The 23,677-nt window shown below is 31.7% G+C and overlaps 1 protein-coding gene across 1 annotated transcript in view; it reads left to right on the top strand.

Annotated features, from left to right (window-relative positions):
- The first annotated feature begins 4,257 nt into the window (after nucleotides 1-4,257).
- LOC132544281 (ankyrin repeat and MYND domain-containing protein 1-like) overlaps nucleotides 4,258-23,677 on the top strand; it is a 33,796-nt gene continuing 14,376 nt past the window's right edge. The window contains exons 1-13 of the mRNA XM_060207855.1: nucleotides 4,258-4,465; nucleotides 4,644-4,738; nucleotides 9,358-9,504; nucleotides 9,862-10,533; nucleotides 11,295-11,669; nucleotides 11,989-12,269; nucleotides 12,520-12,691; nucleotides 13,789-13,821; nucleotides 19,706-19,846; nucleotides 21,170-21,271; nucleotides 21,692-21,799; nucleotides 22,044-22,175; nucleotides 23,110-23,217. Of these exons, the coding sequence (XP_060063838.1) occupies nucleotides 4,258-4,465; nucleotides 4,644-4,738; nucleotides 9,358-9,504; nucleotides 9,862-10,533; nucleotides 11,295-11,669; nucleotides 11,989-12,269; nucleotides 12,520-12,691; nucleotides 13,789-13,821; nucleotides 19,706-19,846; nucleotides 21,170-21,271; nucleotides 21,692-21,799; nucleotides 22,044-22,175; nucleotides 23,110-23,217 (2,574 nt within the window). The remainder of the gene's footprint in view (nucleotides 4,466-4,643; nucleotides 4,739-9,357; nucleotides 9,505-9,861; nucleotides 10,534-11,294; nucleotides 11,670-11,988; nucleotides 12,270-12,519; nucleotides 12,692-13,788; nucleotides 13,822-19,705; nucleotides 19,847-21,169; nucleotides 21,272-21,691; nucleotides 21,800-22,043; nucleotides 22,176-23,109; nucleotides 23,218-23,677) is intronic.

Below are 23,677 nucleotides of genomic sequence, written 5' to 3'. Positions count from 1 at the left end.
ATATCTACTGAGAGGGAGTTAAACACTTTACAATATCTACTAAGAGGGAGTTACACTCTTTACTATATCAACTGATGGGATGTTACACTCTTTACATTATCTACTGGCGGGGGAATTACACTCTTTACAATATCTACTAAGGGGAAGCTGCAATCTTTACTATATCTACTGAGAGGTTGTTTCATTCTTTACAATATCTACTGAGGGAAGGTTACACTCTTTTTAATATCTGCTGATGGGGAGTTACACTCTTTATAATATCTGCTGAGGGGGAGTTACACTCTTTATAATATCTGCTTATGGGGAGTTACACTCTTTATAATATCTGCTGATGGGGAGTTACACTCATTATAATATATGCTGAGGGGGAGTTACACTCTTTATAATATCTGCTGAGGGGGAGTTACACTCTTTACAATATCTACTGGGGGAGTTACACTCTTTATAATATCTACTGAGGGGGAGTTACACTCTTTACAATATCTACTGAGGGGGAGTTACACTCTTTACAATATCTACTGGGGGAGTTACACTCTTTATAATTTCTACTGATGGGGAGTTACACTCTTTATAATATCTGCTGAGGGGGAGTTACACTCTTTATAATATCTGCTTATGGGGTGTTACACTCTTTATAATATCTGCTGATGGGGAGTTACACTCATTATAATATCTGCTGAGGGGGAGTTACACTCTTCATAATATCTGCTGAGGGGGAGTTACACTCTTTACAATATCTACTGGGGGAGTTACACTCTTTACAATATCTACTGAGGGGGAGTTACACTCTTTACAATATCTACTGGGGGAGTTACACTCTTTATAATTTCTACTGATGGGGAGTTACACTCTTTATAATATCTGCTGATGGGGAGTTACAATCTTTATAATATCTGCTGATGGAGAGTTACACTCTTTATAATATCTGCTGATGGGGAGTTACACTCTTTATAATATCTACTGAGGGGGAGTTACACTCTTTATAATTTCTGCTGATGGGGAGTTACACTCTTTATAATATCTGTTGAGGGGGAGTTACAATCTTTACAATATCTACTGAGGGGGAGTTACACTCTTTATAATATCTGCTGATGGGGAGTTACACTCTTTATAATATCTGTTGAGGGGGAGTTACAATCTTTACAATATTTACTGAGGGGGAGTTACACTCTTTATAATATCTACTGAGGGGGTGTTACACTCTTTACAATATCTCCTAGGGGGAGTTTCAATCTTTATAGTATCTACTGAAAGGAAGCTACAATGTTTACAATATCTTCTTGGGGGAGTTACACTCTTTACAATATCTACTGAGGGGGAGGGGGGTTACAATCTTTACAATATCTACTGAGGGGGAGTTACAATCGTTATAATATCTACTGAGGGGGAGTTACACTCTTTATAATATCTGCTGATGGGGAGTTACACTCTTTATAATATCTGCTGATGGGGAGTTACACTCTTTATTATATCTGCTGATCGGGAGTTACACTCTTTATTATATCTGCTGATGGGGAGTTACACTCTTTATAATATCTACTGAGGGGGAGTTACACTCTTTACAATATCTACTGAGGGGGAGTTACACGCTTTACAATATTTACTGAGGGAATGTTATACTCTTTACAATACCTACTGAGGGTGTGTTACACTCTTTACAATATCTCCTAGGGGGAGTTTCAATCTTTATAATATCTACTGAAAGGAAGCTACAATGTTTAAAATATCTTCTTGGGGGAGTTACACTCTTTACAATATCTACTTAGGGAGAGGGGTTACAATCTTTACAATATCTACTGAGAGGGTGGGGTTACAATCTTTAAATTATCTACTGAGGAGGAGCTACACTTTTTACATTATCTACTGATAGGGAGTTTGTTAGTACTGACCCGCTGCGGCGTATCCAGATGGCTTCCTTAACTAACCGCCTGAACAAGTTGCTTTCCCTGTCGACTATTTTGGGCCAGTATTTAATAAGGACGAGAGGAGCAACAGACGCTCGCACATCTATGACCAAGTGTTAAATAAAGCGTAGTAGAACTGACCACAGTACATTGTTACCATCTGGTGTGTTTTATATGGTCTATAATCTGTTTTCCATCTCGTCGCACTAGTTTCGACCTTAGTGTACGTAGGATTATAGTACATCCGAAAAAGTTGGTTGATTCCTTGCCATCTCGTCCACTACGTACGTCAGTTCTAGTACGCTCCACACTGATCATTTATCTGATGAAGGTGACCGTGTAGTCATCGAAACGTCACACTCTAACCTTCTACTGGTTGTGTTATAAGAACTATTCCAGTGACATTACCAATTGGAAGGAAATGTTCCAAAAATTTGATAACTGTCCTAACACTTTTGTATAAAATATAACTCAGAATCATTTATATCCATAATAAGCAACGAAAAATATGGATGACAATATTTTACTATGTAACCATCCATCGTATTCAAATTTTCAAGATTTAACATGAAAATACATATGGACTTACCAATTTTGGGGATATTTCCTGTTGTAATAAACTCTTAATAGCTTATACCGTATAATGATTCTATTTATATTATTAAATGCTTTATAAAAAAAAATCCACTGTTAACGACGAAATATACATCGTCCATTGTCTTCTTGATTATTATGAAAAAATGGTTATAATGGAATGTAAATTAAATATACCGTCTTCCGTACTGAGATCCATTCCGTTTGTCGCTTTGACAAATTGGACCAAGATATTTCATTTGGAAATAAGGGCAGACCACTGCTTTTTTTCGAGCTTCGACAAAGCTTTCGAGGCCTGTATCATATGAAGTTTTAGAGGTTTTACCAGAGACGTATATATGTGTTATATACGTCTCTGGTTTTACGAACCGATTATTCTCGGTAAAGTTCAGGGCCCCAGGTCTTAATTCCAGTAGCAGATATGGTATCACATATCTAAAAAAAAAATGAAAGGCTATTGTTTAAAACAGACGTGAATAATTTCCCTATGCAGCTTACTTAAAATGATTTGTGTAAAGTGGACGATCAATAATGATTGTATAAAATACGTTCCTAATGTAATGCTTGAAGTAATGTCTGTACCGATGATGTCGTATACAAAACACTGAACAAAACATGTTTTCAGTTCTGCGTATATACATAATTTATAACCAATCAATGAAATGTTTTCATTTCATTATTGATTCAGCAAAAATACATATAATGTCATTACCTGATATTTGAAACGTCATATTGATTTTTTAAAATTTAGTTTCTCAGTCACATCATTAAACGGGCACCTGTTTTTTCTGTGGGAGTTATGTCCCTTGTTAAGTCGCGTAGCAACAACAACGCCACGGTTTAAGCGGAAGGTAGTGCTAGTAATGGCGGATTGTTTACACGATTTTCACAGGTTCTGAAGTTGGAGGTAATGTCAGCTGTTAAGATAACACGTGATATGTTTCGAAAAGTACCAAAGCAGTTAATTTTACTGTGTGGTTCTGGATGTAATTGAAAAAGTTTTTATTTCGTACAGTTATCACAACATCCAACTTTCTCTCTCTGGGTGAAGTGCAAGTTTGCATGCAGAGTTTCATTTTATGCAAAGGAAGTTGTTTCATTGTAAGATGCATCGTGTTTTTTGTTTATCATTTTTATATGCTATTTATAATTTTGATTACAATTACTCTGTTATAATATATCTAACGATATCAATTATTTCTTGCAACACTTTCATTTCCCATAACAAATGGTCATGCCAATAAAACTTCATGCAGATCAAAGGTTTTATTCGACATCACCACTAAGATGTGATTTGTTTCAACAAACGTACATTGTTGGGGGGGGGGGGGGTATATATATCGAAGCATATATATTAAGGACACCTTGATATTTACACATGGATGTTATAATTTGCAATATCTATACTGTATAATAATCAATTTTCAGGTACTGTAGGAAAAGTTAAGTTAAAGTATCAAAAATAGAATTTGAAGCATTTTTGTTTTGTATATGCTACAACTACTTCCTTTGAAAAATGTTGATGCCAAATCAGTTACTGCTACTCTGCTGTACTGGAAGAATGCTCTTTATGTTGGCAACACATTCAAAAGTAAGATTTTATTCTTTCAGTTGACAACAAGTTAGTTGAATGGTCTGTTGATCAATGACTTTCATCATTTCACTTTGATTTGACATTTCTTACTTGTTTTTCAGTGATCACAATCAGATGGATTGATGTAATGCTGTGTAAAGTGGGATAAAAGATATAAAAACTAAAATGTCTGTATCAGTGTGTTCAAGCTCCACTCTCCCAAAACTTCGCCAGGCAAAGTTTCAAAGCTTAGAAACAAAAGTTGATTATAAAAGTGGAGCTTCTTTCAAAGGAGCCATACAAAATCACAAAAAATGTGGAGAAGGACTGTTTTCTTGGCCAAATGGAGCTCGTTATGAAGGAGGCTATATGGATAATCTCAGACATGGAACAGGTAGGCAGCATGGGGGGCTGTAACTACAATTTTCAAAATATGTGAACATATATTTTCAGTTACTGTAACATAGGTAAGTTAAAGATTCATTGAACCAGTATCTTAAGTATCTTATAGTATCTATAAAATTAACACAAAACATATCTACACACTAATTTGATTATTTCCCATTCTTCAGGTGTTCAAATTTGGCAAGATGGAAGTCGGTATGATGGAGACTTTATGGACGATATGAGACATGGTCAGGGAAAATTAACTTGGAGTAATGGAGAGGTATTTAGTTTTTTAAATCTTTTCACACCTTTCTACTCTTTGGAATTTTTTCATACTGACAAAAGTTTCTTCTGTTAAAAAGATTTTAGGATAGTTATAGAGAAAAAGGCTAAGGAAATAAAACCAATGTTTGAAGTCCCAATGAAAAATCTCTCATTTTGGTGAAATTACACACAACAGCTATAATAATCATGGTTATAAGTTGTATTAATCTGAGATTTACATCAGAAAAGTTTTTTCAGATTCTGTTATGAATGACATTGCTTATTCTGAAAGTCTTTGCAGTTTGCCTATGAATAAGGGCTGTGTTACAACTCTTTATCATTTTTAAATGTACCATATATATTGATGTGTGCATCATGGTAACAATCTTTTTTTTCTCACATGGTCACAACCATGTCAATCAGGGCAAACTAATTGTAGATCTTACGGTAAATAGATAATTATTTGATAGCTATTATTAGTTGAGACACTTGCATGTCATTAGACTGTTAAAAATAATAAATGAATGGTTTTCAACAGCAAGTGCGATATATACTGCAAATAGATCAATTCCATTACTTGACAGGCATTCTGTATGTGTTGCGTGTATACAAATGGAAGCTTGATAAAATAACAATCAATATCTATTTATTGAGAATGAATTATATATCAGACGAGTGGTAATTATATCACATATATTGCATGAGAACAAAAGGAGTCAATTTAACTAATGCAGTACTGAGATTTGTATTAATACTAAAGTAGCTCTTTGTCTTTTGATATTTAAACAACAAAGTGTTGATATTCATACAACAAAGTGTTGATATTCATAAAACAAAATATTGATATTCATACAACAAAATATTGATATTCATACAACAAAGTATTGATATTCATACAATAAAGTGTTGATATTCATACAGAAAAGTATTAAATTGATGTAATATTGTGCTCCAAAATCTCTTTACCAGTAAATATTAAATACTGATCAGGTTCAAAGTCTTAACATACCCTTGGGTTCTTAATTTATTTCACAAACTGACAAAGCTGACCAAAATGCATAAATTCCCCCCCCTGTTTTGACAAGATGGTGATATATTAAATCCCCAAAATACACCATTACTTTGAAAGAACGTTCCTGCTAGAAGTGCAGTTGACATGAATAATTCACCTGTGAAACAAAATGCCCATTTATTCCACATTCATCAGGTAATAAAACAGTATGTATTGTGTAAATAATTTACTTCTAAACACAAAACAACCTACAGTAAAGTCAATACTGTAGGCAGAAATATACCACCATATGTACTAGTTCACTGTCCATTATAAATATTTTGCAAAACCATAAGCCAGGCGAAGCAATTTTTTGTATTAGTTTTTCATCTTATATTTCAATTTATACCAAATCATCAGAACCATGAAAATAATCCATTAAAAAATTGAGTTTAGATTTCAAGAGTATAATTAACACTTTGACTGTCAGACAATGTCATGCTATTGTAAAGTATGTCAACATTCCAGACATAACAACAATATCCTTGCCTGTCTGAAGCAGAAGTTGTATTAAAAAAGACTGTGTGTGAAAACCGATCATTGAAGTAATGTAATTTCAAACCAGTTGACAATGAGTATGTTAAGCTGTGTTAAATCCAAACTTCTGATGTGAGACAGGAAAACGTTATTAATTTTGCGTTTCCATGAAGATAGTGATTAAGTTGCTTGGCCTGATCTAGTAAGTAACATACCATATATCCACGCATACAAAAAGACTTTGTGTATAGATGTATGAAGGTAAATATATTGTGAGAAATGAGAAGGAAACATCTGCAATAGATAGATAACCAGTTTTAACATTAACCTTTTGTGCTGCGTGATAAAGCCACTTTAGAAATTTAACAGCGGCCCCTGAAGAATTTAGTAGAGATAAATATGTATGTTGGGGTTAAGGGATTAATGATTAAAAATGATAATGTAAGATGGTTGAAATTTAACATGTACATTCTTTAATGATGTGGAGTGAGTACATATATGTTGAAAGAAAAAGTTTGCATGCATGTGCCTCCTCTAATGTTGCAATGTTATTAAGGATATATGAAAGTCTGATTATCTGCATGACCCAACAAAAATATCTTGCTGTAATATTTGTAGTTGAGAAATTTATCATCAATACTGGGGCTATGATCCTGATTTTCCTAAAGCAGATATTACAGAGATGAGTCTTATTTGTTCATCATTTTCTCTCATGCAAATTACATGATCTAGCTGACGACTCTGTTTTGAATAAAAAGTCTGAAAATGTTTACCCCGCAGCATTATGAAGAGGCTAAACCCAAAATTAAAAAAAGCTGAATTTCCCACTGAACAGCGATATCAATTGATTTATTGGCTTTCTGACTTTCATAGGTGTTTAATTTAATTGTTATTTTTTGTGTCTTAGTAATAATAGAATTGCAAAGTGTGAATGAATAAAACATGTCAATTTTATCAGGTAGAATGAGGGCAATATTGATTAAGAAATATATATAGGAAAATATGACATCTTTTTGTTTTAAGTGTACTATTTTAAACAAAGCCTTTTAATTTCAAAATTTGAAATTTCTCACACTACATTCACATAGTCTCATCCTGATCTTAGTCACAGTCCTGATAATCCCTTACTCAACATAATTAAGAAATTGAACTTTGACCTTTCAATTAAAACATTTAATTGACCTTGGCGTGTAGAATTCATCCCAGTCAAATGATCAATCTACTTGACTGGTTAACAATAGATCTTATTGTACAACTTTAAAGCAATGGCTGCAATTGTATACATTTATGTGTTAACAATCCAGTGCTGATACGAATATTGGTTAATTATATTGTGTGACAGAAATCTGAGGCAAAGCAGACAGATTTTGTCTAGAGTTTGTGTACCTGTTGTCAGAATCATCATTTTAATCAATATCATACTTTTTATTGTTGGAAAAAATCTTTTATTTTTGGCCTTTAAATACACAATAACTTAAAGATCAATTGATATAATTTTATCAGGGCTAAAAGCTGCCTGTGTTGATACATTCATTAATGGAGAAAGATTAATCTATCTACACTGAAAACATTTAATCATGTTTAGGTGTTTATGTAGTGCCAATGCTATTTAATTTGTTTTGATTTTGATAATGCCTTTGTGTGAAATATGTTAGCTGACTTTGTTGACAAACATCTGAAGATCTTTTGGATAGAATAGGTTTAACATTGACCTCAGTTTACATCAAACATTTGAATAATACTTTTGATATCAAATGTTGCTTGAGATTTGAGCACATAAGATTTTCTAAAAACTGGAATCGTGAAAATCTTGTGAAAATGTAAAATTTGATTATGGCTTTCAGCTAATTAGATTAAATAAACAATCTATAAGTATATATGTATTAAATGAATTTTCTGATTATGTTTATCATGAACCAATATATGTTGTTATCACAAATGTCTTTTATATGTACAAGCAGTTATAGAGTTGTATATATATTGAAAGGTCCATAGAATATTTTACCATAAATATATTTTTGTAATATAATACATGTAGGACTTTAATTATAAATACAGTGTAACATATAGGATATTATAATTATTTGGTCCCGGTCCAAATATATAATTTCAATAATAATGCACTGCCATGAAAGAAATTTAACACCCAAAATTTTAAGGACAAATTGAATCTTTAAGACGACCATTGGGTCATTTCTACACTAAACATTAACGTTATGTATAGGTTTGAATTATATGGTTGCTATATACTAGTTATTAAAATAAAGAAATTAAAAAAAATGAAAATATTGTGCTTGATCTTAAATAAACCCAAGGTGGAAAGCAGTAAAAAGAATGAAAATAAAAAGAACAGTGTAGTTAAAAAAAAACAGAAGTAAAAAAAAGTTGAATATATAATCATTTGTTTTCATTGTGGATTTTATTTTCTTTAATTTCATGGGTCACTCAATCCAATTTTCAAATGAGTAATTCCATGTTAAACTTATAAGTTATGAACCTTTGTTGAGCTAGGAATATTTATATCAAGTTTCTATGTCAAAGTGATGTTTTTGAAAAAACCACAAGAATTGAACACCACAAAAATATTATTTTACAGTAAGTAGAGAAAATTATAAAATATCAACAAAATTATTGCTGTAAAACAATAAACAGAAATTGTCCCCGATAATAAGCTCACACATATCTATTTTTTTTTGAGTAGATTTACTCATTAAATGAATTTCCAGCTTCCTGAAATCAGCACACTGTACCAATAATGTAACCAAGACGTAATATGACAAATCTCTAGGATTATTACACGGTAACTGTCAGTCCAAACATTTTTCACTCGAAGTCTATCAGTTGTAGTAATAAAGAAGATGAGATATTTGATATAAGGTACTATATTTGCTATTCTTTAAATCAAGTATGAAGAACGAATGGGTCAAATATGGCGTCTATAGATAGCACCGATACACCTGTAGTACATTACTGTGAGTTGGCGTCATTTAATATTTTTACCTCTAGGTAGACTAGAGTAGTGTAAAAATATCCTGTTAAGCTGGTATCTGAAATAAAAAAAAGTAGGATATATTTATACCTAGTTCATGTGTTCTGATTTTTTGCAGTCTTATGATGGTACCTTTTTCAAAGATCGTCGCCATGGCAAAGGGGTATATACATGGACTGATGGCTCTACTTACACAGGAACTTTTTACATGGACCGTAAGGAGGGGCATGGAATCTTCAAATTTGCCAATGGAAATACATTTGAGGTACAAGGAATTTATAAACCATAAACATCATATCTGATTAAAATTTGAATACTGTAACCTTGACATCGATTTGAAGTACCAAATAAACAATTTTAGAATTTAATATAATTTTGAAAATCTTATTCAAATACAATATATATTTTAGCTTATAAAACATGTTTTATTGTTATTTTGATCTGATAATATGATATATATATGTATTCAATTTTTTTTTTTTGTGGGGTTTGAAGGGTTTGATGGTGGGGTTGGGTGGAAGCAAAGGGGAGACAACACAACGGAGGAGAAGGAGTATGGTAATAATCTGCTTCTAACTGTCACCTTGTACTCATAATTGATATTGAAATTTTGCTTTCTCAGGGTTTGTATAAAGACGATGAAAGAATGGGGCCTGGAGTTCTTACTTATTCTGATGGTAAACATGACGTTGGTTTATGGATAAGAGAAAAGCTTGTTAAATTATGTTCAGCAATAGATGGAGCTTTCACCATGGAAAAACACAAAGAATTTGACTTTAATCCAGAGGAACATGTTCTGTACATTTCTATGGAAGATGACGAAAAACCAAATGTTGAAGAAATCCTAAAAACTCCAGAAATATTTGACTGTGTACCAGAAAGTCGTTTGTCAGATAGAGTTACAGACCTTTACAGTGAACCTCTGGACCCTCGAAGTTTAACTGTGAATAAAGATATGTTTGATAAGGAGTTCTTTCCTGGAAGTGAAAGTGAAAAATCAGACAGAGATGAAAAAGTTCTAGCTTGGAACAAAACACCATCTGTGATAAAAATGCAAAGGCATGTTCACTGGCATAAAAATACCCTAAAAACACTTTCATACGATGTTCAAAAAATATTAAAAGGTGACCGATCAAAATTTGGTCCCAAAGGACCACTGGAGAGTGCTTCAGAGGAGCTTATACAAGCTGCCACATGTGGTAACATTAAACGTGTAGAAGACTTATTCACTGCTGGACTGGTTCATCCCGATGTTGCTGACAAAAATGGTCATACTGCTTTGATTGGTGCTACAGTATGTATTAAAATTTTAACTTTGTTTTTCAAAAGATTTTCTGTAAAAAAATTTTATCAAATACATGTTATTTTAGTATTATTCCCTCCTTTTCTTTACAAAGGCCTGCTGATCTGTCATCAGATAGATATTTCTATCAAACTGCTTTCATTCCTGGCTAGTAGACTTTCTGAGAGATATACTGTGATTTCAGAAACCAAAGACATTTACACAAAAAACACCATAATTTTACTACTTTGAGAATCGGGTATTGTCTCAGAAGTTTTGATTAGATTCATATCTGGAGTTTATTTTGAAGAAATAAAGAATCTAATAGTTAGGTGAAATAATTATGAGGTATAAACATATATGTAGCAAGATATAGAATATTGTTAAATCACAAATACGTTTGTTGGTTGGGTTTATCACCCTTTGAATAGCCAAGGTCATTTTGAGGGGATGTAAATCTCCCGGTACTAGTAACTGGTGGCTTCCTCACTGAACAACATACAAGAGGCCCATTGCAAAGTACAGTTATTTCGTCAATTACATGATATAATCATATGTAAATATTGATAATTTCAAGATAAATATCAAGATTATAAATCTAAAACTTTGTAAATAATTAAAATAATTTGAATTTCAGCGCTAAATGGTACATGCATTGGTGCAGACTAAATGAAAAAGATTTAGTGTACAGATATTTCCAGAGGAATGAATTTACATATGAAATATCTGATCTGAAATCAGTTACATTTGAATTTATCTTTGTCGTCCTACAGGTAAACTGGCATATGGATGTGATAAATTGTCTGTTAAATCACGGAGCCGACATCAACAAGTTAAATGATGAGGGATGTTCAGCTCTTTCTGCAGGAACAATTTTCTTTTACCCTGTGGAGGGATTTCAGTACAATATTGCAGAACGATATCTTGAACGCCCTCCCCCAGTACAGGAGTCTAAAGATAAGAAGGTTCCTGTCAAACCAAAAGGTATCTTAAATAAAAAGCAGAATAACACTGTATCCAAACCAACCCAGCCGGGAATCATTGCCAAACCCAAGCCAGCTGCAGCCAACCAGAGTCATACAAGTGTGGACAGTGGCTTCCCTCAGACTGACAGTAATCAGAGCATGGGCAGTCCGTCAAAACCTCAGGTGACCAATCACATTAGTTATTAACATTATATCCTTGTTGAAACAAAATTTTCAACATGTTATGTTTGAAATTGTAATTTGCATTAAAAAAAACAAAAAAGGCATTTAAACATTCTTCAAAAGTAAAATTCTGATTTATTGTTTCTCTGTACATTGTACGAAATTGACACGAAATGAAATCAACAGCTTTTCAGACATATATCATTTTTTATGATAATCTCATAGCATTGATAATAAATTACTGTAAATTGCTTTTATCTGATAATTTTTATCATAGAATTCCTTGAATGTAAAAATACAATATTTATATTATTCATAGGTAAGGATTGTGGATCCTACAGAGCAGGTCAAACCGCTGTCTCGCCCTTCACCAGAGAAAGCAGATAGTGAAGAGCCTGGCAGTGCTCGAGAAGAGAAATCAGATGAAGCCGAGTTTGAGTCAACGGCAACACTTCATGATTTTGAAATCCAGGTATCGGAACAGCTTGTTGAAAGGTGTGCAACACAACTGTCGACCAATGAGAAAGTAGTTGGAGGTCGGAGGTCACACAACAGTATGGAGCTTGGGACAGTGAGGCATCTTGCCGTTTGTAAGAATGAGTAAGTCTTAGGATGTGTATTTCATTATTAGTGATAAAGCTGAAAAAAATCATGCCAAGATTTATAAAAATATCTAAACATACCTACATATAGAAAGTATCCTTTTAATTCCTGGGGAAAGTAACACATACTGACATAGTTTTCCTGTGTATTTTTTCGAAGAGTTTTCACATGGGAAAGTTGATCACAACCCAGTACTTGAATTTTTTATGTTATTTTCTCTTTATTTCTGATAATCCATGTTTTTTAGGAAAGAGAGGATGAAAAATACAATGGACTTGCTTCTGAAGCGTGGGGCTGACCCTAACGCTTCTAGTGTTCCGATGCCTGTTCTTTTCTTTGCCATCAAGTCAGCAGATGTTGAGGTCGTCAAAACTCTTCTAATGAAAGGAGCTTCAACAGGCATTACTCTACCTAAAGAGGTACTGTAAAGATTTGATAAATACAAAATCCATCACAGTGCCATATCTTACACATTCTGATTTGGCAAAAAGAAAGTTTTGAAAAAAATTATCTGCATTGTTGGACAATAGGTAGGACAATTTCAAAATACAAAATGTGGAAGGAAATTATCATTTATGAACAGAATCAATGAATGGACCTATGGCCAAATGTATTTGGTTCATTATCCAGATAAATTGATATATTTATCCTTCAATATGGTTTTAACAAACTAAAACATACCTTTTCTCTGATTTGCTACCTGTATTGAAGACACATCCATCTTAACAGTAAACCTTCTGAAGTATTCCTTAACACCACAGTGTTTCAGATGGGAAGAGGTCTCCCTGTATATATAGCATATCAAATATTTTATAAGTCAGGTCCAAAATCCTGTAAACTTTCAATATCATGAGCTTTGATCTTCTTCCAAAATATTGAAAACAAGAGCAATTACTGCTGATTAAGGCCTGTGTTTTGATTCGTTCAATAGTGATTAATAGAATTTAGTTCTTTAGTTTCTGTATTCAACATTCTTCTATTTTTCTTTTGAAAAAATTATGTTTTTGAAATATTAAAATATCAAAATGTAACTTTGACGGTAGGGAAAAAACTTGTGTTTGAGCTTCTAAGCCCACCCATGATTATATCCATCTCCAAGCATCACTACTCCTTGTTCTGTGAAAAGCCTACTTGTTGCACTGAGTCATTGATCTTGTTTGATAGAAATAGCCTTATTGTAGAAAAAAATAATACATTGTAATAGTGTATTAAAGCCATGAAAATTAATTAAGTTACAAATGTTTGTCAATGTCTGTATAAAATATGTAGTATATTGTCTACAGTTTTGAACTGCTCAAAGTGTATTATAATTCAGCCAGTACACGAGTGCCAGACAAGATCCTCTTTGTTTAAATCCTCATTGTGACCTTAGGCTGTAATATCTTTAACATATGAATGTTCGATGATTTAAGACATGTACAAAATTAATTACTTCCGAAATTTTACAGTTTCTTGGTCCTGGAGATTTTCTGGTGTTTTTTTATTTTATGTTTTATTGATTTCATTTGTTTCACAGCTCAAAATACTGATCAATGGCCAGGACACAACGGTACACGATCCCTTACACCATGTTGTAGAACTCTCTGTTTTCTTGTTCTCTTCATGGTGTTTTTTTTCTTTCTTTAGAAACCTTAGTTGACTGAAAACTTTGTTAATAAATTGTCATTATTGTTACCTGCATGTTTATTTGTGCATGATTCAGTATACTTATAGAGTTCATACATCAATGACTGTCAAGATATTGTGATCATTTTTACTTCGACATTGTAAGTGGAAGACCTCCAATATTCTTCTCTTCATCCTGATATAAAAAATCCCCTGGTCTGTAAATAGTTTTCCGAAAAAGATAAAAAAGAAATGTTTATATTCATTTTGTTTGACATTATATCTTTTCAGCTCTGAAAATTGGGAAAGGGTTGGGGATGGTATTACTGGTAAAAGTGGATTATTGGTACAAGACAGTGTAGTTACAAAAAACTTAACTTAAGTTTTTTTTTTTCGTATATTGGTCAATATTTGGATGACTAAAATTCTTTTGACATGATATCAATTCTATCCATGGAAAATATTGTATTTATTGTGGGGGTAAATACTGAATGCTGAAATAGCTTACTCTGAGATAGATATACATGTAGTCTCAAATCGATTCTAACTTAAATAGTAAATATACAACATGTAAATATAGTGCAATGATCATATAGCTAATATGGAATTAATTCTTTGGTGAATATGGTATTGCTTCTTTGGTTAAATTTAGTAAGTTTAGCTCTGGAATAAAATGTGGTATTCTTTGGTAAATATGGTATCAAATCTTTTCTAATTGTAGTGTTAACTCCTGGGTTAAAATACAATTTATTGTAAATTGTGGTGATTGGGAATTTAGTTTGTAGTAAATATGTAATTAATTCTGTGAAAATATTCAAATATTGTTTTAATATTCAAAGATTGAATACCTGATCATTTCTGTGGTAAATGAGAAATATAGTATGAATTCTGTGGTAAATAAGAAAATTTGCAATAAACTTTTTGCAAATTGTGTAGCGAACATGGACTTTTACATTGAATATAATGTAAATTCTGGAGTAGACAAGGAATTTTGCAATAAAGCTTTTGTAAATTGTTGGGTAAATATGAAGTTTTACATTAAATACGGTGTAAATTCTGAGATAATACTGGATTATCTTGGGAATACTGAGAAAAATAGGAAACTACATGGCAATTTGATAACGTGAATTAGTTATTTGCTACAATAAGTGGTATTCATATTTACTTTTACGTAAATGATTTAAGAAATAACTTATAAATATATGAAAATCTTCGATTTAATTGAGGTATTTCTGAAAATCTACAATTTGATTGAGATATTTCTGAAAATCTATGATTTAGTTGAGGTATTTCTGAAAATCTACAATTTAATTGAGGTATTTCTGAAAATCTTTAATTTAATTGAGGTATTTCTGAAAATCTATAATTTAATTGAGGTATTTCTGAAAATCTTTAATTTAATTGAGGTATTTCTGAAAATCTTTAATTTAATTGCGGTATTTCTGAAAATCTATAATTTAATTGCGGTATCACTTACAATTTAATTGAGGTATTTCTGAAAATCTATAATTTAATTGCGGTATCACTGAAAATCTACAATTTAATTGAGGTATTTCTGAAAATTTTTAATTTAATTAAGGTATTTCTGAAAATCTATAATTTAATTTTATCATTAAAAAATCTACAATTTAATTGAGGTATTTCTGAAAATCTATAATTTTAATGAGGTATTTGATTAATATAGCTGAAGCTCAATGTTCTAACATGTGTATCCCAGGATACTTAATAAATCTCAATCAGTTGTCAGGAAATACCTGTACATGTAAAGTAAAAGTACATGTAACCTTGAGATTTGCCATAATGTATGTAGAAAAAGTTCCATACATATGTTTTATGATATACATGTACAGTTATAGCTGGAGATAGATCACAACCTTATACAGCACTACATAGTCTTACCCCTTTACATACTGTTCTTGTCTGAATGTATCTGGAAATATCTGGAAAACTGTTCCTTTGTCACAAAATATATATAGAAAATATTGCCCTACTGTTTTATCCTGATTTCCTTTTCTTCATTGTGATCAGACAAATCAATTCATCGACATTTTATGTCTTAGGACTGAATGATATTCATGTAATGCTACATTGTGAAGTGATGATGCTTGAAATTCGCAGGTATTTATTTCAAGTATTTCAATAATAAAATATGATGTCCTCCAAGAAATTAGGCCTATTTAAAACTAATGGTAGACAAAAGACCAGAAATTAGGACTATTTACATTGATGGTAGACAAAAGATGGTAGACAAAAGATCAGAAATTAGGCCTATTTAAACTGATGGTAGACAAAAGATCAGAAATTAGGCCTATTTACACTGATGGTAGACATAAGATAAGAAATTAGGCCTATTTAAACTGATGGTAGACAAAAGATGGTAGACAAAAGATCAGAAATTAGGCCTATTTAAACTGATGGTAGACAAAAGATCAGAAATTAGGCCTATTTACACTGATGGTAGACAAAAGATCAGAAATTAGGCCTATTTTAACTGATGGTAGACATAAGATCAGAAATTAGGCCTATTTTAACTGATGGTAGACATAAGATAAGAAATTAGGCCTATTTACACTGATGGTAGACAAAAGATGGTAGACAAAAGATCAGAAATTAGGCCTATTTTAACTGATGGTAGACATAAGATCAGAAATTAGGACTATTTACACTGATGGTAGACAAAAGATCAGAATTTAGGCCTATTTAAAATGATGGTAGACAAAAGATCAGAAATTAGGCCTATTTACACTGATGGTAGACAAAAGATCAGAATTTAGGCCTATTTAAAATGATGGTAGACAAAAGATAAGAAATTAGGCCTATTTAAAACTGATGGTAGACATAAGATCAGAAATTAGGACTATTTACACTGATGGTAGACAAAAGATCAGAATTTAGGCCTATTTAAAATGATGGTAGACAAAAGATCAGAAATTAGGCCTATTTACACTGATGGTAGACAAAAGATCAGAATTTAGGCCTATTTAAAATGATGGTAGACAAAAGATAAGAAATTAGGCCTATTTAAAACTGATGGTAGACAAAAGATCAGAAATTAGGACTATTTACATTGATGGTAGACAAAAGATGGTAGACAAAAGATAAGAAATTAGGCCTATTTAAACTGATGGTAGACAAAAGATCAGAAATTAGGCCTATTTACACTGATGGTAGACAAAAGATCAGAAATTAGGACTATTTACACTGATGGTAGACATAAGATAAGAAATTAGGCCTATTTAAACTGATGGTAGACAAAAGATGGTAGACAAAAGATCAGAAATTAGGCCTATTTAAACTGATGGTAGACAAAAGATCAGAAATTAGGCCTATTTACACTGATGGTAGACAAAAGATCAGAAATTAGGCCTATTTTAACTGATGGTAGACATAAGATCAGAAATTAGGACTATTTACATTGATGGTAGACAAAAGATGGTAGACAAAAGATCAGAAATTAGGCCTATTTTAACTGATGGTAGACATAAGATCAGAAATTAGGACTATTTACACTGATGGTAGACAAAAGATCAGAATTTAGGACTATTTACACTGATGGAAGACATAAGATAAGAAATTAGGCCTATTTACACTGATGGTAGACAAAAGATGGTAGACAAAAGATCAGAAATTAGGCCTATTTTAACTGATGGTAGACATAAGATCAGAAATTAGGACTATTTACACTGATGGTAGACAAAAGATCAGAATTTAGGCCTATTTAAAATGATGGTAGACAAAAGATCAGAAATTAGGCCTATTTACACTGATGGTAGACAAAAGATCAGAATTTAGGCCTATTTAAAATGATGGTAGACAAAAGATAAGAAATTAGGCCTATTTAAAACTGATGGTAGACAAAAGATCATAAATTAGGACTATTTACATTGATGGTAGACAAAAGATGGTAGACAAAAGATCAGAAATTAGGCCTATTTAAACTGATGGTAGACAAAAGATCAGAAATTAGGCCTATTTACACTGATGGTAGACAAAAGATCAGAAATTAGGACTATTTACACTGATGGTAGACATAAGATAAGAAATTAGGCCTATTTAAACTGATGGTAGACAAAAGATGGTAGACAAAAGATCAGAAATTAGGCCTATTTAAACTGATGGTAGACAAAAGATCAGAAATTAGGCCTATTTACACTGATGGTAGACAAAAGATCAGAAATTAGGCCTATTTTAACTGATGGTAGACATAAGATCAGAAATTAGGACTATTTACATTGATGGTAGACAAAAGATCAGAAATTAGGACTATTTACACTGATGGTAGACATAAGATCAGAAATTAGGCCTATTTACACTGATGGTAGACAAAAGATCAGAAATTAGGACTATTTACACTGATGGTAGACATAAGATAAGAATTTAGGCCTATTTAAAATGATGGTAGACAAAAGATGGTAGACAAAAGATCAGAAATTAGGACTATTTACACTGATGGTAGACATAAGATCAGAAATTAGGCCTATTTACACTGATGGTAGACATAAGATCAGAAATTAGGCCTATTTACACTGATGGTAGACATAAGATAAGAAATTAGGCCTATTTACACTGATGGTAGACAAAAGATGGTAGACAAAAGATCAGAAATTAGGCCTATTTTAACTGATGGTAGACATAAGATCAGAAATTAGGACTATTTACACTGATGGTAGACAAAAGATCAGAAATTAGGACTATTTAAAATGATGGTAGACAAAAGATCAGAAATTAGGACTATTTAAAATGATGGTAGACAAAAGATCAGAAATTAGGCCTATTTACACTGATGGTAGACAAAAGATCAGAATTTAGGCCTATTTAAAATGATGGTAGACAAAAGATAAGAAATTAGGCCTATTTACACTGATGGTAGACAAAAGATCAGAAATTAGGCCTATTTTAACTGGATTTATTCGACAGAAATGAACCAAAAGTATGTAGACTTCTTATCAGAAGTTTGGCCCAGTAACTTGTGAATAGAACCTTTAAGATAAATCTTAAGATCTGTTTATCAGAAATGGGCCTGGAGTATATAGACTACAGGTAGCTAGGCCCATTCATTGGTGGTTAGAACTTCCAGACAGACCTTGCTACATCTATTTGTTACTAAACTTGGTCAGGGTTATGCTAGTACATGAAGCTATACTTGTGTTGTACATGTGTGAGATCTTGCATTTTTGAAACACAGAACATTGTATGGTTGGTTCAGTAATGTACTTAGTAAGAAAGTGTTTTTTGTATGACAAAAGCACAGCACAGTAAGTGAACTCTCACCTCAGGTGACGGCTGGTGGATGGCAATCTCACAGTTCAAACTATTTGAACATTAATTGTTGTTTGGGTAATTGTGACAACTATCATTTCATTTCACCCTGAATGTTGTACAATATATGTAGACATGATATCCATTCACGGTGGTCTTCATTGGCCTTGTCATTATACTCCAAACCTACACAGAGTAGATCACGTCAAGTTTGACATTTTAGGCTTTTATTTTTCATATTACATATATATGAAAGCTTAATTTTCGTATTTTAAATCTGCATTTTATAAGACTTTTCATTGAATTAAATTCATATTTTCATCTGTTTCATTAGATTCTTAATAAGTAAAGGAATTGTATATGTCAGTCTTACTGGTCTCTCTGATTAATTGTTTGATTTGATCAGTTTTAGGCATTGGTCCTCCAGTTTTAAGTTCATATTTAACAACTCTAAAAAAAAAACCAAAAAAATGTTTTGGTTTGAAATTTGCACTTTAAGGTTGTATATTATAAGCTTATTTTATTTTATTTTATTTTTTTTTTAAATTTCTGTCTTAATTATTGTACAGAAAGGAGGTCTTGCCCCGCTACACATTGCTGCTGGAATCCCAGGTGAGGAGGGGATCCTCATTACCGAGCTTCTACTCAACGCACTGGCTGATCCTGATGTCAGAGCTGCTGAAGATGACTCGTTTCTCAACAAAAATCTGGTATCTTAAGCTTAAATTATCCATTTTCATTTTCTTTTCTGTTTATCTATTCTGTTTAATTTTTCTGTTTACCTATTCTGTTTAACTTTTCTGTTTATCTATTCTGTTTAACTTTTCTGTTTATCTATTCTGTGTTTTTATCCTCTCTGTTTATCTGTTCTGTTTAACTTTCCTATTTATCTTCTCTGTTCATCTATCCTGTTTAACTCTTCTGTTTATCTATTCTGGGTTTTTTATCTTGTCTGTTGATCTATTCTGTTTAACTTTTCTGTTTATCTATTCTGTTTAACTTTTCTGTTTATCTATTCTGTGTTTTTATCCTCTCTGTTTATCTGTTCTGTTTAACTTTCCTGTTTATCTTCTCTGTTCATCTATCCTGTTTAACTCTTCTGTTTATCTATTCTGTTTAACTTTTCTGTTTATCTATTCTGTTTAACTTTTCTGTTTATCTATTCTGTTTGTCTTTTCTGTTTATCTATTCTGTTTAACTTTTCTGTTTATCTATTCTGTTTATCTTTTCTTTTCTGTTTACCTATTCTGTTTAACTTTTCTGTTTACCTATTCTGTTTAACTTTTCTGTTTATCTATTCTGTTTAACTTTTCTGTTTACCTATTCTGTTTAACTTTTCTGTTTACCTATTCTGTTTAACTTTTCTGTTTATCTATTCTGTTTGTCTTTTCTGTGCTTTTTTTTTGTTAATCTTTTCTGTTATCTTTTTTCTTTTTCTATTCTGTTTATTTTATTTATCTGTTCATTTATGTTTATCTATTTTGTTTATCGTTTCTGTTAGTCTGTTCTGTTTATCAGATTTATGTTACAATTGAAAAACTACAATTTAGATAGAGTGGTGTTCAATTTTTGTTATTCCTGGTATTGGAATGAAGAAAATGTTATATATTAGATTACAAAACTGGTTGTCTGTAAGATGGATGAAAATATTTTTTGATATAATTGACATGGTTCAGAACTATCCATAAGCTTATTATTTACATGTATTAGACTAACAGGAAGGTGACAAGTGACATATCTTAATGTACAATACAATTCATCACATGATAAGCCCACCCATATGTATTACTATTCTGCAAAAATGAAAAAAAAAATCTTTTTATTGTCCTGCGGTAAGCCTATCCCTGTGTGGAGTCAGAATTTGTATATTGGTCATCTGGACTTATTATGGGATAATACTGTGTGTGAATGGAATTTATAAAAGTGGTATGTAAATTGTAACATTTTCAAAAACAGTTAAAATAGAAAAAAAAGTGTAAAATAACATAGATAAATATATATGTATTACATTACAGAAAAATTATATGTTTTAGGAGGAGGAATGGAGTAAAGATGCTATTTTACCAGAGAGTCTGGCCCTCCTTGGTGGTCGTACACCTCTACAGATAGCTTGTGCCAGGGATGACAACTACAAGGTCAGATAAAAAATATATACACAATATCTACATACAGTTAATAATGTATTTATATTCATTACACAAACCTGATCTATTTTGTATCTCAATACGCATTGTCCTCAGGTATACATATAAATTGCTATTTAATATTACACACAAAGAAAAAAAAAATTTGTTTTCTTAGAACACATTAAAGCATTTCATTAGAACTCTTCACATCAGGTGCTGCACTATTTTCTAATAATAAAAGTGATTCATTAAAGTAAGAAAACAGAAGAATATCTTATAAGGAAAGAAATGGTATTTAGAAACCAATGCAAGGATTTATTTGGAAATTAAAGTTGTTTTCTAAATAAAAAGTCTGATATTCTGTCCCAATATTCATATCTTAAAAATTTGTTCAGCCTGTAACAGTCAGAATGTCTTTGTGTTGTACAGGTTGCCTGTAAAGTGACTCGCTTACTGCTGGAACACAAGGCTAACCCTAATCTCATGTGTAATGGTTTTTCACCAATAGCTCTAACAATAGCCTGTGGAAATGATCTTGTAAGTCTACAGCCAACCTTTTATATTTCTCACTAAGATTTAAAAAGTGGAATATGATACTTGATTTGCTTTGATATTGAGAATGGTTATACGATTAAAATGATGACACCAAATTTTGTACATTTCATGTTTTTACTCAAAATAAATGTACCCTTAATTAATACCTGCTAATTGAATTTTGAAATTCTTATGTCTGTCCTTTTTTATATAAAAAAATCACGACATTTCTGCCTGTTTTCTGTAGGCCCTAGATGAACTGATTCTCTTTGGTGCTGACACAAGTCTTGGTCTCACCCATGGTGTTGGTAGTGCTCTCTGTGCTGCCACATCCACAGAGTATGAGCATCGGAGACAGATAAACGGTCGTCTACAATTGGTAATGAAAATTAATTGGTACTAAAACAACAGCTTTCACTGAAACATCAGTAGATACTTTATACTGTTATACTTAGGTGGTAGAAATGAGTGACCTAACACGGTGTGGGTGTGAAATACATGTACACTGTTACGTCAGTTAATTGTCTGACAATGAACTTCAGTATTGTAAAGTTTCATTTTCTATATCTTCTTGTTTTTTGCATGTTTTTGTTTGTTTATGTATCTTTTTTTTTGTTAACATTTTCTGAATGTAAATACAATACAGATGTATTCAAATTTCTGATTATTTATTTTCATAAAGCATTCTGTATAAAAGTTCTGACATAGAAAATGTAAGTTTTGAGATGTTAAGGTTTTACAATATCAGATATACTATATATATATATATATATATATATATACATCATATATTAAAGTTCTGACATAGAAAATGTAAGTTTTGAGATGTTAAGGTTTTACAATATCAGATATACTATATATATATATATAATATATATATATATATGTTTTGATACATCATATATATATATATATATATAGTTCTATATTAAAGTTCTGACATAGAAAATGTAAGTTTTGAGATGTTAAGGTTTTACAATATCAGATATACTATATATATATATATATATATACATCATATATTAAAGTTCTGACATAGAAAATGTAAATTTTGAGATGTTGAGGTTTTACAATATCAGATATACTATATATATATGTATACATCATATATTAAAGTTCTGACATAGAAAATGTAAGTTGTAACATGTTATGGTTATATTGTATAGAAATCATCGTCAGAACAGAAACAGGATATTGCGTAGTGAAATTTTCTTGTTTTATTACTATATAAAAACCAAGAACTTTGATTTGATAAAAATTCTGAACATGACTTTATCAATGCTTTTTATGTAAATTTTTAAATTTTTCAACAGATTGACAAGTTAGTGCGAGCTGGTGCCAATATCCTAGCTCCTATACCAATCGGACCAAAGCGTGTTGTCGGCACAGCTGTTGACTATGCTTATTACATGTTTAATCAGGTAGGGTGGTGTTTGGTTGTTGTCAGTTTCTACACAAATCCATCTACACTAAAACACATCCCCCCACACTTACATTTTTTTTTATCTTTACCAGTATGTTATCCATCAAAGATTTTGTTATCATAATCAAGTAAATTAACATTTTGGATTACCTCTATATATTTCCATTTCCAGAAGAGAACGAAAAATTTGTTTTACAATAGTTCTTTGCTGCAATGTTAATTTCAGTATCAGAAATCAGGAAAGGCTTTAAAACTTGGCTCAATTTCAGGTGTTGATTCAAAGACACTTGAGACTTTTCAATACTTTTATTCTGTATTAATTGGTTTCTTGACAGAACGAAATACAGTTAAGTTTGAAATGATTTTTCGAAGTAAATGATTTTGCGGTATTACAGAAGAAGATAAGTGGGCAGGATGATTGTCGTTTTTATTATTTATCATGCCAGGAACTTTATTTT

This window comes from Ylistrum balloti, unplaced genomic scaffold (genome assembly GCF_031769215.1).
Source record: "Ylistrum balloti isolate Yb309-2 unplaced genomic scaffold, AGI_CSIRO_Ybal_v1 Utg369790, whole genome shotgun sequence".
Lineage (NCBI taxonomy): Eukaryota > Metazoa > Mollusca > Bivalvia > Pectinida > Pectinidae > Ylistrum > Ylistrum balloti.
The sequence above is the reverse complement of the archived record's forward strand: the minus strand, read 5'-3'. Positions and strand labels throughout refer to the sequence as shown.